This window comes from Gallus gallus, chromosome 2 (assembly GCF_016699485.2).
Source record: "Gallus gallus isolate bGalGal1 chromosome 2, bGalGal1.mat.broiler.GRCg7b, whole genome shotgun sequence".
Lineage (NCBI taxonomy): Eukaryota > Metazoa > Chordata > Aves > Galliformes > Phasianidae > Gallus > Gallus gallus.
Window position 1 is genome coordinate 20520459 of NC_052533.1, and position 18743 is coordinate 20539201.

At 43.4% G+C, this 18743-nt stretch overlaps 3 protein-coding genes across 8 annotated transcripts; 1 reads left to right on the forward strand and 2 right to left on the reverse strand.

Moving 5' to 3' along the window:
* Positions 1 to 3379: 3379 nt before the first annotated feature.
* On the reverse strand, positions 3380 to 6513 carry RPP38 (ribonuclease P/MRP subunit p38). 3 transcript variants are annotated; one of them, XM_025147186.3, is made up of 3 exons: positions 6361 to 6513; positions 5896 to 5949; positions 3380 to 4437 (listed from the first exon to the last, which is right to left on the reverse strand). In XM_025147186.3, the coding sequence occupies exons 1-3, from the start codon at positions 6427 to 6429 to the stop codon at positions 3562 to 3564; spliced, it is 999 nt and encodes a 332-aa protein (XP_025002954.3). In that variant the 5' UTR covers positions 6430 to 6513; the 3' UTR covers positions 3380 to 3561. The 3 variants fall into 3 exon arrangements, with proteins under 3 accessions (XP_025002954.3, XP_015136874.2, NP_001186519.2); XM_015281388.4 differs by lacking the exon at positions 6361 to 6513 and adding an exon at positions 6038 to 6172; NM_001199590.2 differs by lacking the exon at positions 6361 to 6513 and having other exon boundaries at positions 3386 to 4437; positions 5896 to 6169.
* Positions 6514 to 6717: 204 nt separating this feature from the next.
* ACBD7 (acyl-CoA binding domain containing 7) lies at positions 6718 to 9492 on the forward strand. Of its 3 annotated transcripts, none has more exons than XM_025148399.3 (4): positions 6718 to 6887; positions 8828 to 8945; positions 9054 to 9116; positions 9204 to 9492. In XM_025148399.3, exons 1-4 carry the CDS (start codon positions 6777 to 6779, stop codon positions 9275 to 9277), a joined length of 366 nt encoding a protein of 121 aa, XP_025004167.1. In that variant the 5' UTR covers positions 6718 to 6776; the 3' UTR covers positions 9278 to 9492. The 3 variants fall into 3 exon arrangements, with proteins under 3 accessions (XP_025004167.1, XP_429769.2, XP_040551620.1); XM_429769.6 differs by having other exon boundaries at positions 6718 to 6788; XM_040695686.2 differs by having other exon boundaries at positions 6852 to 8498.
* Positions 9282 to 18197, reverse strand: OLAH (oleoyl-ACP hydrolase). 2 transcript variants are annotated; one of them, XM_418634.7, is made up of 7 exons: positions 16623 to 18190; positions 14450 to 14581; positions 13070 to 13208; positions 12355 to 12454; positions 11142 to 11311; positions 10260 to 10345; positions 9282 to 10006 (listed from the first exon to the last, which is right to left on the reverse strand). In XM_418634.7, the coding sequence occupies exons 2-7, from the start codon at positions 14577 to 14579 to the stop codon at positions 9873 to 9875; spliced, it is 759 nt and encodes a 252-aa protein (XP_418634.1). In that variant the 5' UTR covers positions 14580 to 14581; positions 16623 to 18190; the 3' UTR covers positions 9282 to 9872. The 2 variants fall into 2 exon arrangements, with proteins under 2 accessions (XP_418634.1, XP_040551619.1); XM_040695685.2 differs by having other exon boundaries at positions 14450 to 18197.
* Positions 18198 to 18743: the final 546 nt, after the last annotated feature.

Sequence of the window (18743 nt, forward strand, 5' to 3'; positions counted from 1 at the left end):
CTGTGGAACAAGGAGTTTCGCTTTCTATGTGGCTGGTAAGCAGAAGAGAAAAGCTCTACCCTCAGTCCTTGGAAGCCCGTGTACTCTGCTTCCCGAAATGTAAGAGGGCTGATCTTTGTTGTTGGGTAAGCTGTTGTAACTCCCTCTCCAATGCTCAGCAACCAGAATGGCTTCTGAAGCACTTTAAATGCATTCCAGCATAGCATCGTAGTTAGATATGATAGCAGTCCTTTCCGTTCCCGGCTGCTGCAGTAACGTGAGCACCGAGAAAATCTGCAGTGAGAAACTGTTCTAGCTGAAAGTGCCAAACTGTGGTGGTGAAGCCTCTGTGCTGTGAGCATATTTTGAATGTGACTCAAATAGCTCATGAAATGCAAATGTCTGAACTTTCCTTTTAAACATGCCTGTAATTCTGACAGCAAGTTCTGCTGAAAGTTGAATTCTGTACCTGAAAACATCAATTTAGATGAAGATACATTTGTCTGTTCTTCATAATTGCTAGCCCTAGCCACCTCCAAATAGCAGTAGGGGTTTCCCTCTCCCCTCCATTTCCCCTGTGTGAATGGTTTGTGGTTTGGATTCTTTTTATTGTTGAACAGTGAGAAGATTCTGCCCTGGAAACAGGGATAGTTTCCCTTTCTGTTACAGCTTAAAGCATTTGCTTCCTTCACACAAAGGAAGGGATTGATGGTGGTTTGTCTGGTCCCTGTGTGCTCATCAGCTCAGGCCTGGTGAATGCAAGGGCTCTGAAGGGGATTTTTTTTGGACTTCTAGCAGTGGAGTCAGGCTTTGCAACTTTGGCCCTTCTAATACCTGTCTGCTAATAGCCGTCACAGGAAACTGTGTAGGTGGAGTTTTGACTCCCTGTGTGCAGCCTGAGCAGAATTAAGTGCCTGAAAGTGTAACTGATGGTATAGATACCTGAAGCGAGGGGAAGGATACAATCCCAACTTCGTCAAAGACTGAAGTTCTTTACTCCCAGAAGGTGGGCAGCACACCAGGATGTGCAGGGGGCTGATAGTAGCATGTGGTGTTCCTGCCTTGTGCTAAGGGCAGGGCCTCCCCACTCCCTGCCCCGCTCAGCCCGGCAGTGTGGCCCTGTGCCCTGGTGAGGAATGGCTGCGGCCTGGTGGACTGCTGCTCCATGGGTGGATGGCATGGGGCAGGATGATGCACTCATTTTACACGTGAAAGAAATGGTAGATGATGATTTTTCTTTACTCCTCTCTTCCCTGAAATCAAGAGGTAAATCCCCACAATCCTACTGTTTGGAAAAGCTGTTAGGCCATGGTGGGACCAAGTGTGCGTAGGCCAAAGACAGAACTGAACCAGGTTTTCTGGCAGCCTGGCTTTCTGCCCTGATCTCAAGCTGCCTGCCTGTGATGGAAGGTGTGTGCCCACTCCTCCCTTTTGCCATCTTCTCCAAAAAACAATGAATCTGAGGGGTGCAAATTTGTTGTCTTCTGCCTCCAGCTGCTTGTTGACTGTGGGCAAGGAGGCAGAGCCGTGCTCCTGCTGGAGCTTTCTGGCACTGTAGCTATGACTGAAAAACTGCAGGCCCAGAGAGGATGAGGAAAGGCAACTTAAACTTAGGCAGCTGAGCCTAAGTTGGGGCAGTTCCTGGAGAAGCCTCTTCACAAAACCGTTGCTTAATAGCTGTTTAATCCAAAAAGGTCTGTCCCTGCCAAGTGCTCAACCCTTATGGCTTGCCATGCTCCTTACCTCAAGTGCTTTGCTGAAGTATCATAGCTTCAAGAGAATGTGAGTCTCAAAGGTGTCCTGGCAATTACTCAGGAGTGGAAACTGCGGCAACCCACCCTCATTTCCTAAGCAGAGCATCGGTGTGGGCACTGCTGTCAGCTCTGACAGAGGCTCTTGTGTTGTTTCAGGTGTTGAACCTGCACGTGCATTAGGCTTGACAGGAATGGTTACCAGGTAAAACTGCAAATACTAACAGATGGTTTCACAAAAATTGGTAAATTTGAAGGCATTAGAAAGGCTCACTCTACCACATTTCCCACAAGTCTTCAGAAACATCTGCAATTTGTTAAGTAACTTTGCATCTGTGGAGGGAATCCAAATCCTTTGGGAGAGCTGTAGACCTGGACAGGCAGCAAGGTGCTTGATAAGTGATTGCTGTGCTTATGTTCTTTACCAAAGCCTAATCCTCATGCTTTCTGTAAAAACTAAGAGCTAAATGTTACAATTAGCCAGCATGGGAATTAATTATGCTAGGTTCTAGCATGCCTTCACAATTTTATGCATCTAAAAAGCCAAAGTAAATGATCTCTGTGAAGGACTACGAAGCAAGGCAAAATAAAATCATCTCTCTCCTTGCCACTCTCAGCAAGGAAGGGAAAATTCTGGCATTAAATGTCTGCTTTGTTTACGGGGAGCATCGTGACTGTAGAATCATTGCTACTGCCTCCCTTCATAGTCACAACCGTGAATTTAAGTTAACTAGCTGATTGATAGCACTGGAAGACTACATCAGCAGAGCCCTGAAACCTACAGGGCGTAAATTCCATCTTGGAGGAACAACAAAGTAACTCAGCTCTTTTACAGTACCACAGTATCGACTATCAGTTGCAGAGTGCCAAATAAATTCCTGCGCTATCCATTTTGATTGCAGTTTGAATTGCAGCACTATTTATTTCCTTCCTACAAAACAGTTTCATTAAGAAACTGTTCATAGTCGTCAGTAAAATTAAAGGAAACTAAAGATTTTTAGTCTGTTGTAGTGACTATAGCTGTCATCTGCTACTTTACATTCAACGGTACATGGCATATCTGAACTTCCTGGATGATAATTTTAGACTCCATTTAGAGACTGGGTGTAGATTAGTTTCTGTTTTCTCATGGGATACGTGCGTTAATAGTTTGCATATAGAAGTTTGTTTTTCAAAAATGCAGCAGTATTTTGTTCCGTGTATGAAAGTAACATTTCTCCTTCAGCGTATCGGGCACCAGGTAGAGTTGGAGTCCGAGCCTGCATACATTCTTGACCAAAACAAGCTTATTGTTCGGCAGAGAGAAGGACAAAAGCTCAGAAAGGAAGTCTGCCTGTGCTGTTACAGCTGTTTACTTGAAACAAGCATTGAACCAGCTTTAAAAGTTATACTGGCATGGACCTTGTTTAAATAAACTTTCAATTTTGGTATTGATGTTTTTTTATGCGTAATGACATTAATTTGAATCAGTTCTGTCTGAAGCATGTTCATGTGTAAAAACAATACAAAGTTTGCTTAGCACTTTACGTTAATTCTAACGCTGTGCTTGTTACCCTCAAATTACTTCAAGACATTCGTTAACGGTTTCAACTTTGTGATCTCCAACTGCAAATGCAATATTTATCTCCAGATGGAGGCTCACACACAAGTTTGAGCCGTATTCTTTATTAAAGCAGAAAGAACCTCAGCTGGATGCGTCGTACGTGAGTTAACCCTGAGTTCAACTGCTTTACACTGTTAAAGCTTAACAAAGTAGTCCAGTTACAGCTGTACTCCATAGGCAGTAAAAAAAAAAAAATGACTGTGATCTGAAGAACTGAACTAAAATCAGTTATGCTGAAAAAGCTTTTTTCTTTCTGCGAGGTGGCTTCTTTATCTTATTTGGATTTGGAACAACTTTCTTGATTTTCAAAGGCTGCAAAATTACACGTGAAAGATCGAGCTGATTGCTTTCTGTACGCTTCCGCTTCTGGCTTGAGAGCTCCTCCGCCGGCGTCTCTGCAAGCTGCTCAGCTTCATCAGTTTCTGACAACTCTGCACATGCTGCAGATCCTCCAGTTTGGTACTGAAACCACGGCACTTCCAAAGCGGGTATCTTTGGAATTATTGCTTCTACTACATCAGTAAATTTATCAGACCGCCTTTTGAAGCCTAGCGCTAAAATGGACGTTAAGCCCAGAAGCGGTGCTACCGTTTCGCTGAGGCGGGGCACCTGGCCTGCCGGCGTGGCTCGGCTTGCGCTCAGCTGAATAAGATGGGATGTGATCATGGCAGGTTTTGCAGACTTGCACACCAGCAAGAGAAGCAGTTCGTTTTTCTCCAGTGCTTTTGTAACTTCGTTAATTCCAATAGCAAGCTGTCTTCTGATGCCCATGTCAGTCCATCCTGGCGCTTGTTGATGGCCTTCTGTTTCTTCTTCAGCAGGGAGCTCGCTGTTGCTACCATCACACTTGCTTTCCACTTGGTTTTTTGTAACGGAACGTTTTTTCTTTCTTGGAGTCTCTATCTTTTTAAGTCCAATACGTTTAATCTTTTCTTCTAAGGTCTGCAATATGAAACGCATGCCATCTCCATCTATGGCTTTCCACTGAATAACAAAGGGGTTATCTAGGCATGTTTTTACAGTGGTTTTCTTCGCTTTACGAAGCGATGCTGTGCCCTGTGGAATTACAGGCGTCTTCGGGTTCTGTTCTGTTTCGCCACCTAGCTGTGGAGGGAAGAAAAAGGCAAAGAGTCGTTCAAATCCTGCAGTTTGCTGTGGACTTCACTACTAGAGGCTCCTCTTGGGAACAGGGAAAAGAAACAGCTCAAAGCAATACCGGCAGCAATCATCTTCATACCAGCTCAATGCTAATTCTTAATGATCCTTCGGCAAGGCACAGGTTGCTTGCTTTTTTCCAGCAAGGCAACACCAGTGATGGGGAAACCCTTCTGAAGCTGAAACTGAATGGAAGTAGCAGGAGGTTCCACAGATTTTATAAAACAAACTAAAGCTCAAGTTCTGAAAGGCCAGTTTTCATGGCTGCATTTTAGAGCTATCCTGATGTGAGAAAGCTGCAGAATCACACCATGAAACAAGCTCCAAGATCCAGAATTCATTCAGGATAAAGTTTGGGTTTCTTTTCTAATTTTTATTGGCCTTTTCATACTTATCTGTGTCTTACGTTTGTCTGCATTTAGAAGGTATGATAGAAGGCTGCAGAGCCCATTTCTGTGAAGGAAGGCAATCCTCTGCAGGCCACGGAAGTTCAAAAGGGTTCCTTTACTCTTGCATCAACTGGGCCATGCCTTTAGGGGTATGAAAATCAAACTGGCACAAAGAAAGGATAACTGTTCCAGTTCTGATCTACCCAGTCCAAGTGAAGGCATGCTCTGATTACCAGCCCTGCTAACTCACTAAGTCCCCATACTCATGCTTGGGTTACTGTTCAGCATCTCCTTGCCAAACTGCTTTACTGCTGTGCAGCCAACAGAACACAACAAGAGAACTCATGGAGAAACAGACATGGTTCTTGGATTCCCTCCTTCCACAAGTAGAAATATTATGTACATTAGTTTAGTGGCAACCTTTAGATATTTATAAGAAACCACTTTACTGGTTGTATCAATTCCCCGCATACTGACAGTAGGCAACCTTGGCTTTAAAAAAGAAAACGTCTTTGTTGAAACTCCCCCCACCAGATGCACTGCCATAAAGCAACGTCTGTCTGGAGGGATCTTCCTTCAGCTGAACCCCATCCATCCCCTGTGAGCCCAGGCAGGGCGAGCGCATGGAGCAGAGATCCTCAGCGCACTGCGACCTGAGAAGCTGCTACCAGAGATCTCACACAGGCATCTTACACGTAGCAGTGTTATGAGAAGATTACGACAGTGAAGTCACATTATAACATAAGATTTTCAGCGTGAGATGCTCTCTTGACCTTCTGCAGCAGGTATCGAGCACGGGCTGCAGTAAGCTCGTGTGTGAGACAGAACACGGTGAAGGAGCCTGCGTTTGTCTTTTCAAAATGGAGGCTACTGAGGAAAACAAGCGTGGAAGCACACCAATTACTAAACTGACGAGGCAAAAAAAAAAGCAAAAACCGACTTCTTCCAGGCGTATCAGCTTCAGGACCCACCGCTGCCAGCAGAGGAGATGAGAAACGCGAATACTTCCAACATTTACCTCCATTCGAAAACTCCCGTTTCCAAGCGCTTCGTGAGAGCCTCCCGCCAGCTCCTGACGAGGACAAACAGAACGCAGTCAAGGCGCGGCGCCACCGCAACGCCCTTAAAACGCGCCGGGCGGACGGGGGGGTTAAACGCACTCGCACTCCGCTCAGCGCGGTCGCCACGCCGCGGTCCCACTCGGCCTCAGCGCTCCCCTACGGCCTACACCGGCCCGAGCACGCCAGCAGCACCAATCCGCCCGGCGCCGAGCGCGGCCCGCCCCGCCCCGCCCCGCCGCGCACGCCCGCCACATCCGCCGCCGTGCTCCGGGGCCGCCGTGTGGGGGCAGCCGCGGTGTTACGGAGATGCTCGTGGGGCGCTGCCCCTTCGGGATTCGTAGCCAGCATTTCTTAATTCTAATGATGCCGTAATGCCGTAAATTTTTTGCAGGGTACTTTTAGCGGGTAATAAACAGGCGTGCCTTGCCATACGCGAGGTAATGAATTGACGGTGAATTGCCAATTGGAGTTTCACGGCGACTTCGCTGCATCTCCGCGAAGCGCTGCGCGCGGCTCTCGCGCCGTAACACCGCCGTGACGCCGACGGCTCGCGGCGGCGGCTGCAGAATGCTTTCGGTTGGAGGAGACCTCATAGCCCACCCAGCCCCACGGCAGGGCTGCCGCCCACCAGCTCGGCTGGCCCAGGGCCCATCCAACCCGGCCCCGAGCGCCTCCTGGGCCGAGGCACCGCAGCTCCGGGCAGCAGCGGCGGCGCCTCACCGCCCCGTGACGGCAGCGGGGCCCCGAGGGGAGGTCGTTCCCCGCTCGCCATCACGTGCGGCCTCGCGGGGCAGACGGTTGCAGGAGCGAGGACCGGACCGCGAGTGCCCGCCGCGCCATGGCCCTGCAGGTGAGTGGGACGGGCGGGGACCTGGCGGCACGGGGCAGGGCTTTAGGCTCGGAAGGCTGTGACGGCGGCGGGAGGAGATGCGCTGCTCGGGTGCGCCAGGTGTGACCGCGCTCGCTGTTAGGACGTGTTTATTGCTGGGAGCCGCACGGGACGGGGAAGCGCTGAGCTCCGGTACGAAGCGTGCAGTTTGTAAGGGAGTTTTTAGGGTGTGCGCATCTTTGGAGTGCTACGCTGTGAGTGGCGTTTCGGTAGGAAAGCTGCCTTCCTCTGTCCGCGCGTCAGCGGCTCCTGAAGAAGTTACCTTCGTTACCTTCCAGCGCTCCGCCTTTGCGGCGCGTGTGAGCGCCCGCCGCGCCCGGACGGGTTTGGCTGTTATTCTCTATTGGGTTTTCCGTTCTTCCTTTCGCTTTAAGATCCCCCAGCCCTTTATCCTGCCTCCGTTGCCATGCCTGCCTCAGCTCGGTCTGTGTGTGAGAGGCCCCGACGCGGGGCGCGTTGGCCGCAGCTCAGCGCTTTGGGCTGCGGGTCGGCGGGGCGGCACAGAGGGTTCGTTGTTCTGCTGACCCCGCTCCTTCCGTGGGCCGGGGCTGCCAAGTCCCGAGCGGAACGGCAGCTTTTGTTTCATCGGCGGTCGTTTGCTGTATTCTGCCTTGAATTCCTACTAGAAAATAAACGCGTCAGCCCCGATATTTAAGAACTGAGCCGTGCGTCGCCGTTAGAAAGACCTTATAGATGCTTTCTACCCATTACCGCTTTGGTAAACAGCTGCCATCCGCATCCCTTACGATCACTGACTCGGTCTGTGTGAACGGAACGAGGGCAGCGGGAGCAGAGCAGCGTTTTCAGCAGGAAGGCTCTGAAACATCTCTGAGTTCTGCAGACTGCTCAAATCTGCTGAGGATGGAGAGTTCATTCCGGCTTCTTTCTTTGCGTGCATTATCGCTGTATGTGATAACAGTCTGATAAGTTCTGCGTTTATCTTTAATGCACATGTGTAAATCTACGTCTGCAGATGTATATATAAACTATGGATGTACTTCTGCTTTTGATTTGAGGAGTGAGAGGGAAATTCCATCAGCTCATGATTAAAGGATATAATATTTTACAGGCTGCTCCTAAGCGCGTTGTGTAAGCAAGCAAATCCTAAGCAAAATCCATGCACAATGATTGGATTGAAGGAGATGAAGAAAAGAATGTTTGACATTGAAATTTCATTTCCATGCACATATTGCTGCCGAAGATGTGCGCTGCATGTTTTTCAAGCGCTGCCTTGTGATATTCTGTATAGATCCAAACAGAATAGAAAAATCGGAAGCTAATAATGGCTTCCTTATTGTGGGTTGGGTTTGTTTTTTTGTTGTTGTTGTTCTGTTCTTTATTTATCTTTTGTCTGTGCAAGTCTAATGCTTCTAGCTCATTCTTTCTTGTAACGGTAGTTCAGAAAGCAACTCTGCATATGGGAGGTTTCCACTGCTTGAATAGTCCTTCTATCTCTGCCCTGGCAGGGCCTTACACACAGCAGTGGCCACAGTGTAAAGATGAAGATAAAACTTACGTAATCGTCAGTCAGTTGTGGCGAATCGATTGAGTACTGATATTGATGCCAGTTCTTCCTCTTGCTGGTGACCGAGCGTGAGTGCTGCTGTTGTTTGTATGTGTATGGGTAATACAAAGAGGTGGTGGTGGTGTGAGTCGCTGATCCTCGGTCAGGTATGTCACATCCACTGGTGTTGGGATTAAGAATGAAATACTTGTTTTAGAATGGAGTGGTTCACTTGGAAGGGACCTACAAGACCAACGAGTCCCCCTGCCTGACCTCTGCAGGGCTAACCAAAATCTTAGGCCTTGAACGCCTGAGCTGCCATCGGTTTATTAAGGGTTTTATCAAACATTGTTCATGGGAAAATCCTAGACTTACCACTAAACAAACATACGAGTAATAGAAACCATCTAACGAACTACTGTGGTTGCTATAATAAATGTTTTAAGCATACTCCTTCGGAGGCAAACTACTACTTTATGTATCCTTCTTCCATTAGGCTGACTTCGATGGGGCTGCAAAAGATGTAAAAAAATTGAAAACAAGACCAACTGATGAAGAACTGAAGGAACTCTATGGATTCTACAAACAAGCTACTGTTGGAGATATTAATATTGGTATTTCTGTTCCCATATATACATCCAATTTACCCCATATCTCGAAAACAAGGAGAAGTTTTATAAATCTGTATGATAATTAATGAAGGTATGCATTTATTTTGGCAGAATGTCCTGGAGTGTTAGATGTGAAAGGCAAAGCCAAATGGGAGGCATGGAACCTGAAAAGAGGTGTTACAGCAATTAAATTTACCTCATGTAATAACTTCAATAGGATGACAAATAAGGAAAGATAATGACTCCTACTTTTCTTTGCAGGTATATCGAAGGAGGATGCCATGAATGCCTATATTTCTAAAGCAAAAGCAATGATAGAAAAATATGGGATTTAGAATACTCGGACATCACACTCTGAGTCTTCTCAGTGGTTAATGAACTAACTCTGCAGAGGAAGACACAGTACTAACTGGTTATTGTGTAATATAACAGTAAGATAGTTCATGTGTGAGCCACCACACTGCCAAAGGTGTTCACATGCATACTACATTTTTAGACTGTATCTTACTCTAATTAAATCTGAGCCTATGAAATAAATGCTTCTGTAAGAGTTGTGGATTTTTTTTTTTTTTTTTGGTATAAAATCATATTTAGCTTTTTTACGGTACAACCAGAGAAGCTCTTAAGGTAAAATAACTTATATTAGCTGTCACTTTTTGCAGCTGATGTTGAAGAAAGTGAAGGGTTTATGCACGTGCTGAATAAGAAGAGAGAGAAAAGAGGAAAAGTGCTTTATTTTTAAGACAGAGCTAGAGTTTATTTTCAAAAATCAGAACAACTCTTTAAACCCTTTTAAAGAATTACATTGAAGATCTTCTGGAGGAACAGGGTACCTTTTAGGCATAACAATGCAATTCAGCAGAAAGAATGACTTAATTATTAAGTGCTGTAGACTAATCTTACACCTGCTATTAAGATAGAGGGAAATACTCATAGAGCAGCATTTTCTATACACTTGGTTATGTGTTTTATCAAGAAAATTTCATTAGAGGGTTCCAGCAGATAAAAGTGACCTCCGGGAAGACTGTAAATGGAAGTGTCTCCTCTGGTTATATTGAGCCAGGCTGAAAAAGATAATTGAAGTGTCAGAGAAATGTCAGCTATTCTGGTCATCTTATGTGATGACCAGACTACCTCAAAATTACTGTTATTTAGTAATTGTTTTAAATCCCTCATCAACTGCTTTCTCTGCATTTCGTTGTATCTCTCTTTTATTTAAGAAGGTGATAAAAGACCCCAGAGAACTCCGTTCATGAAATGATTTGCTACAGCAGGGAAATACCTAACCAGAAAAGGAAAAACATTTAAGCAAAGTACCTTCAGCATCATGCACTGTTTCTTCAGACCCATCAAAGCAGGTGACATCACAAGAGAAGATGGTTTTCCTTTCTGCCTTCTCAAAACTGTGAACATAGTAAAAGTTTTATTACCGTAACTTTCCCTGTTCTAAGATACCTGCATTTGGGTTTTGTCTCTAGATACAGAATAGCTATTTTTTTTTCTACTCAAAAACAACATAAACTTTATGGGTTAAATTGTGCAGAATATCAGGAAATGGAACTACTGTGTTTGTAAGATTCTTGAGTCCTTACACTACTGCACTTATGTCTCAAGTTTTAAAGAAAAAAATGACTCAACAGTTAAGAAAAAAGAGCTCTAGCCTGCAATGAAAATTCTCCCTGGCAATAAAATGTATGCTTTCTGCTTATATTAAAGTTCTAATATTCCAGGGCCTTATCAATGTCAGGTTCCTAGGGCCAAAATGGGTCCTTCTCTTTGCCAGGCTGAGAAACTTTAACCACTCACAACTAGGTAAGCTAGCTGTAGGGTAGTATGTGGGATGGAAGTTACCTCTCTGTTCCTAGCAGAAAGGGATTCTCTGGTTAGGTTAGTGGTCTTTGGATCAGGAGGCTGAACAACATGATCTCGAAGCATGGCTAGCTTCAAGTTCTACCATGACATATTCAATACTGCAATAATAGTAGTGGTGGTTTCATAAGCAGTGTTTTCATTTATGGCAGAAACAGTAGACATGAAGGCACACTAAGGAGAAAACTGTATTTACTGTTTCATATTTTTTAATAGCAGAAGCCAGAGCAAATTGCAGAGGAATAATTAAAAAAAAAAAAAGCTACCTGAAAGGATCAGGCAGAATTGAAGCTTTAAAATACAAATGTCATACAAAATTGTAAAACTTACGAGTATGTCTTAAGGATGCTAACGTCTTCTCTTATAGTAAGTATCAAGTGTTTCTTGATGTCCTCATTTTTCAGAAACTCAGAAGGAGTTCCTCCTAAGAATTGGACATGTTCAAGAATGTCTTCATCTTTTACTTCGTTTATTCTTCCCATCAGAAGAAATGCTTCAGACTGTGAGCACCAGACAAAAGATCAGGTGTTGTGTATAATACACACAGTATTAAATAATTACACCATAGTATGCACCACTTTAAATACTATTTTCACTAAGAATTGCTCTAGTAAAAAAGTAGGAAGACACTCTATCACCAGTACACAATGGCTGATCAGCTTAGCATTTGCAGAGAATACTTCTTGGAGGGGGTTAGAAGACACTGTTTGCTAACTGATGGTAAGTAAGTGAGAAAAATACTGAGAATTCCAGACATGTAACATTGAATTTGATTTTGACTCTTGATATTGAAATAAAAGGAATAAAACAGTGAAGAAAAGCCTAACTAGTGGGCACAGTGCCCACTGAGGTACCGCTGGAGTGACCTAGAGGTTATGGAAATTTTCAGGACTCCTAGTTACTTCCATGAAGCACTAGCTCGTGCTCAAGCACGCTTTATCGCAGTCCCAGAAAGCGAAGAATGGAAACAGCAAATGGCAGCTGAACACAGGAGGGCTGGGAAGAAGCCCAGTTGCTGTTGCTTTACTGAGAAAGACTAGGAGAAGCAGCAGAACAACCAGAAAATCAGAAGCAGAGGGAACTGAGAGCAAATTACAAAAGTAAAAAAGGATTAAAAGGGGAAAAAATAACTGGGCAAATGCACTGAGGGCTGATGTGGGAGGCTGATAAAGGACTCAGGTAAGACAGTTATGTCATGTTACGAAGGAGCGTAACTTTACGTTTTGTTTTTGTTGCTTTTTTTTTTTTTTATACTATGAAGCCAAAGGCCATAGCAAATTATTATTGAGAAGATCAAGGAGATCAAGGAGATTGTTCTCTTCAGGCTAAGGTTAGCCGTGGTAAATATTCCGCTGAAATTCTCTATCCACCTCAGAATTAACATCCTCAAAGAAATCAGAACATTTTTCTGCTCATGGCCTGCAGCTTGCTTTGTTTTAAAGCTCTTGGCATGTACAATGCTGAAAAAGGATATCACAAGTGTTTTACTCGTGCTAGCTAATATACCGTTCTCTTTTGCACTGCTAATGATTTTGTAACTTACATGTGGGGCATACACCCCTGATAAAAAAAGATGGATCGGCTCTAGTCCATGCTTTTCTTTCAAGTGTACCGCAACTGCATAGCTAATGTAAGCTCCACAACTGTAGCAAAAAGAGAAATTAAAGTAATCGAAGTGTAAGTAAAATCTGGAAAACGTTAACATAATTTGAACATTAGTGCTAACATAAGTGCTAACAGACATTGTAAATATAGTGAATTTTATGTTTCTGTAATTATGACATAGTGAAATTAACTAATTCACACGAGATGCATTTCAGTACAGGCTATTTTTACCAATCAGGCCTTGGTTGCCTACATTTACTGTAGTAGCCTCCCAGATTTGCAGTAAAGAGAGTTATGTTGAATAATTGAAACTAAGCGATCTTCAGAACGTGTTCGTTTAATGATTGGTTCACCTCATGCATTCATTAAGGAGTAAATGTTGACACAAATATTAACACTAAACAATTGTAATTTATTAGTGTAAAAACAAATAAATCACAGCACTGCCATTTTCAGAAGATGTACCTGAAGTCATTTGGAAGTAATTTAAAATAAATACCTAGAGTCTTTGGGATCAGCAGCATCTTTTAGAATGGTTTGACAAAACCTCTGCAGAAATGTATTTGCCAGTGTTTTTTGCCAAGAGAGTCAAATAACTACACAAAGCTGAAGTGTTCCTTCACCACAGTATCTGAAAATGTGTATAACGTCACCTGTGACCAAAGAACGCGAATGGTTTTTCTTGCAGATCTTCCAGCAAAGCACTGGTAATTTCATTAATGACAGCCGTCATGTCTTTGGCAAAAGGCTCCTTAGCACGACTTTCTCTTCCAGGAAGCCTTACAACAGACACTACAGAAGAGATGGAAGAAGGGATGGAAGAGTTGTGGTCATTTCAAGTGCAAACAGTAAAATCATTTTCGTGCACTTTTCTCATCAGTTCTGAAAATACACAGATTATGGAAATTAATCCTTTTATGGTTGGTACACTGTGTTTGCTATTCCTACTGTTATCATTTAATCCTGTCATTAAAGACAGATCAAGTCTCCATCCCTTCCTTTACTCACAAATGTTGCCTCTCCCACTGGAATAATCTATAAATGCCTTGAGTCAGAAATTCACGTAAAATGATAACAAGGTCATGATCTCAGCTGAGGTTTTAAAGCAATTCTATTGGTATTAGTACCAATAACAATCAAAAATCCACCACTAAAGCATTTGAAAGAGCATGCTGCTATCTCCCTTTATCCATCGGGGTCTGCAGTTGTTCCTAGGCCTTTTCCTTAGTAACTTTGTTGGAAGCATTTCCTTCTGAACAAAAGCCTTTTTAAGTGTTTACTTCTTTCAATTTCTAGGAAAGGTAGATGTAACTTAGGTAACAAGTTGCAGGAAGCATGCAAGCAATTTGAGGACCGGTGCAACTGCACTGGCAATGCCCTCCATTAATGCTAAATACTTCTTTTCTTTGTGGAAGGGCTGGGATGAGGCCTTGGTTCCTCTTCAAATAGTTCAGCATTGGATAATTTTTGCACTGATACTGCCTGGCAGCAATGACAATTGCTCCATGCTCTAACTAAATGTAATGTCACTGTTATAAATCCCTTGTTTAAACTTCAAATTTGATAACAAGGAGTGCAGAATGATGCAAATGCTTCGGATAAATGAAATTAATTCTGTGCAGCCTCCCAGTGTTAAAAAGTACTTCTTAGATCTTCAGTGTTCTTCTATAAGGCACCACTGATGCCTTGTTTTGACACAGTTAACAACAGGCCACTGTGTTGCTGAGGTGCTGAACCCTACCAGCAGTTTCCGAGGCAGCAAGCATACTACATGGTCTTCAGAAATTTAGCTCCGAGGACGTAACTTTTTAACTTAGTCAAGTATAAGGTACAAGGTGGTACAGAAGCTTACTAAACCCAGAATCCCAATGAAAATGTGAACTCCTAGTGGAATTCCTTTCTAGATATAAGGTCAATGGCAAAAAAGATTGCAGTGCTTTCAAGAACGTGATATTCTGATTAAAAAACGCGGTGACTGCAATACAGACTGCCCAGCTTTCTTAACTTCTGCTTTAACTACCCAAATGACAAACCTTCAATTGAGCTGCTGAAGAGTTTGCCCCATTGAGCAAAGTGAGAAGTTCCACCTCCAGCCCAGGGAAAGCAAATCAGCCTACAGAGAGCGTTTGGCCTTTTAAATGGACGAACAATCGCCTTCTCCATGCCTGGCAAAAAAATAAAAGTAACCAACATGAAAACACCCCATTATTCTAAAGCAAATCCCTTCAGATAAAGGAAAATCAAACTGCATTAAGTTTAACTTATAACAGTGGGCTAACATTTTCTATCATCAGAGCTGCTTGTGCTGTAATAACAGTCAGTTAGATATGACATAATCTTCACGCAACAATGAAAACCAGTTTTATAGAACCAGTTTTATAGAATGCTTTTATAGAGGTGATGGAATAGCATTGGGCAACACCTTTGGCAGTATTTTCTTCTTGAGTGATTGGCCACAAGGAGTATCGCAAGCAGCAAAAGAAATTGATCTGGGGTTTCGAGATGGCTCTTCAAAAACACAGGCTTTTAGAAGACATCCCAAAATATAAGGCCCATCTGAAGACATAGAAAACACAGTGATCACATAGTTCAGTATTCTGTCTACACAAGCAGTAAAAATGGATCTCCAGGGAGCAGCTGGATGCGGTTCCTTTATGTACAGAAAACATCTATGAATTTCTCATTCATGTATTTATCCAGTCTCCCCTCACATTCACACAGTCAGCATCCACAACATCCTCTTGCAATGAGTTGCACCACTGTCTGTTGCGTGAAGAATGATTTCCATTCTCAATCTGACTCCTACAACTTCTTCTGGTGCCCTCAGAGTAGCCGTGTAAGGAATGCGAATGGGAATCACTCCGAATCTGCCGCTAAGCATTTCTGAGATCTTCTGTCACATTCTCTCAACCCCCACGCAGCTTCCAGAATGAAAAAGCCTGGCTTGCTTCAATGTTCTTCATATGGCAGTGCTTCCGCATTCATGACCACGATCATTGCCCTTTTCTGTTTTCTAATTTTGTTGTACCCTTTCTGAGATGCTGGAGTTACCAGAACCACGCTCAGCTTTAGCACAGCAGCTTTAGTACTTTTGGTTACTGACAAATAGAAGTAATACTGAAGCAAGATCTGTAACTACTCTGTTCTTTTCACTGAGAGGAGAAATAGGATCAAAGATGCCAGCTGCGTTGTTCTTAAGCATCAGATACTGTCTTTTCTATCAGAAGAGTTACTCTCAACCATTCTTTCTTTCTTGACTTTCCTTTCCATTATTGCAGATTAGATTGGTGGACATGAACACTGAGGTGACATCCCACTGCTTATTGCATACCAGGCTCCGTTCCGTCAAACAGAAATACCAGGCACAGAAAAATTCCTTAGAAGTGACTGTGAAACAGAATTTATGAAAAATCTGCAACCATAAGAATAAACTCACAGGTTCCTGTTAAAAAGGCTGTAAAACTAATAGTAGATAAATATAAGCAGCAAAAAAAGAGCAACATTTCCAAGATGCTTAAAGTCATCACAGGCATTATTTCCCACTATGAATACAGCTCTGTATATGCAAGAGCAGATGACTGTTCATAAAATAAACCTACATGCTTATATGTAGTCTTTTTTTACCTGCTCACAAAAGTATGGGAAGTGCAACCAGATCAGAGTAGGCAGCAATTCTCACCAATTTTAATGCAAACGAGAAAGAAGAAAATCTATTGTGATGTTGCTGTAGCTAAAATTCTCTTGATTTGAGGGCATGTTAAATATCAACATCAACATTTGTTAAGAATCATTTCAAAGAAACTCTTAAGGAAAGCTGCCGAGCAAACTTGGATCAAAAGTCAACTGGCAAAAGATGTGTTTCAAAGTCAGTGAGGTATGGAAGAACCAGCACAGCAGAAGCCATAATTGCTCAGGTAGATTCACTCAGCATCAGTACCACCAGTCCCGTTTACATGGTCACTTCTGTCTCACAAAGACAGAAACAAACATTTTGGAAGCCTTTAACTTGACAGACAAAGAATAGAAAAATCTCTTTTCAAACCAATTCTAAAGGTGACAGAAAAATTGCAGGCATGAGAAAGAAGCACATTTAACCAAGTCCTTAAACTATTTCATGATACATTACCAGTCACTGAGAATCCTTTGAGCTTTCTACTCATACAGGTTTATCCCGTTATTGTCCAACTTACTTTAGAAGCAAAGTACCTGAAAAATCACCAGTGCAAGTGCCAAGAAATGACAGCCCGAGGGCTGAATCAGTGCTGCGTAACGAGAAGAAAGAATCAAACTTTATGTATCAGCAGATGCGAGGTGAAGTCAGTCGTGCAGGTGAAGAAGGAATATGATCCAGGTGGAAGAGTTGCTTGCTTTATGTCTTTTCTGAAGGGGAGGAGTCTGTGCCCAGGAAGAAAGGCAGGGACTGAAGCACAGAACATCCCCAAAAGAGACTGGAACATCTGGGTGTGACATCAAGCGGTGTAGGAAGGGTGTCCACATTGATCCCAGCAATTTAAGCAGCATAGGTTAGCACACCAATGACAGCATGGAAGTTGTAGCAATTTTACTACTGGCAGTCCACAACCTAACTGGAAAAAAGCCTTTACAAACCAACCAAGAAAAGCCATCCATTTAGGAAAAATATGTTCAGATTTACAGCACTCACACACACTGCTGGGGAGTTTTGTAAGGAGCTGAAGATGTGAACATCATGGCCTGATTTAAACAAAACCCTACCTTTGTTTAGTGGGCCAGTTATAATTTCAACAAGCTGGAAACATGAGCACACTGGTTACATGTGATGCTTTTGTGTCATCTCCCAAGTTGCGCTTCTGAAGATGCTATCAGCAACCTAAAAATCCCAGTGTGTTTTGTAAGTGCATTTGTAGCACTGGGAATATTGCCATCCTTTTTCTTCTTTTTAGTGTCGCTCTAACAAAAATAACAGCAATAGTAATAAAGTAAGGATATTCCAAAGCTTGGCCAGAACTAACAGACCAGAGTGCCACAGTGTGTTGTGATCCTTGACTTAAGATCCATCAGCTGGATTACTCTGTAGTTTTCACATTATTGCTGGCACTGCTGCCCAGAGAGCAGTGGGTGCCCCAACCCTGGAGGTGCTCAAGGCCAGGTTGGATGGGCCCTGGGCAGCCTGATCTAGTGGGGGGCAGCCCTGCCCATGGCAGGGCGGTGGGACTGGATGGACTTTAGGGTCCCTTCCAACCCAAGCTTTTTTATGATTCTGTCTCTATGATTACTCTCCATTTTTCCATATTTCTCTAGGAGACTGCGAAACGTGTGGTGTTGGTTGAAAAGCGCACCTGCTGGCCCAGCCAGTCAGCTGGGCTTCCCCAGATGTGGTCTGCAGCCACATTCACTGCTGATTTCCTGCTGTCCTGGGAACCCTCAATGAGGACAAAAGACCTCACGCAAATGATAACAAGAAAGCCTTCCCCCTCCCTCCTCTCCCAGCTGCAGCCGTTTCCATGGGAACAGGCATGGGGAAGGCAAGGACTCGGCAGTGAATGCTGATCATGGGCTCTGCAAACTTCCAGATAGCAAAAGTCAAAATGCCAACAGCCGCTAAGGTTCTTTCATAGCACGTCTGTGTCGCAATTAATATGAAGTAAGATGCGGCACACCTATGTTTGGAAGGTGCACAATTTAAAGCAGCTTATACTGGCTGACTAGTCCAGACCTGTGCTGTTATGCCCAACAGGGCTTCTCCACATGATGCTAACAGACGCACCTGCTTATAACTTACAATTTATAATAAAGCTCCTAATGTGCTATATTTACTCCAACCTCACATGGTGGCAATTATCAAATCAGACACATAGTGTTGATGTCCTGAAAGCCAGCTGTTAAAAACATCAGGTCCAGTAACGATGCTCCTAGAGTAATAAGATATTACTGGAAATGATTGTTTTCTAACTAAGGTTGAAAATAAAATATGTTAAGAATAAGACTCTGAAAGTACAGCATTAAACAAGTAGCACGACATTTCCTTAAAAATACTGAATTACGAGTTGTACGTTCTGGTTGGTTTTGCTTACCTTCTAACTTTTTTTCTCATTATCAAAGATTTTTCATTTTTCAAACAAAAATTAATGCTTTCACAAATGAAGTATTTCCAAGAGATGCCACTCTCAACCAAAATTATTTTTCTCTTTCATCTTCATCCCTGAAAACGAGGTCTTTACAGAACCAAATTTGCCAACTCCAGAAGTCCAGAAGTTCCTCCTCCTAAAAGATTTCTCAGCTGCTGCTCTATTGGCAATTTTCAGTCTCTTTTGGGCAATAACAGTAAAACAAAGGGACCTGGCAGTA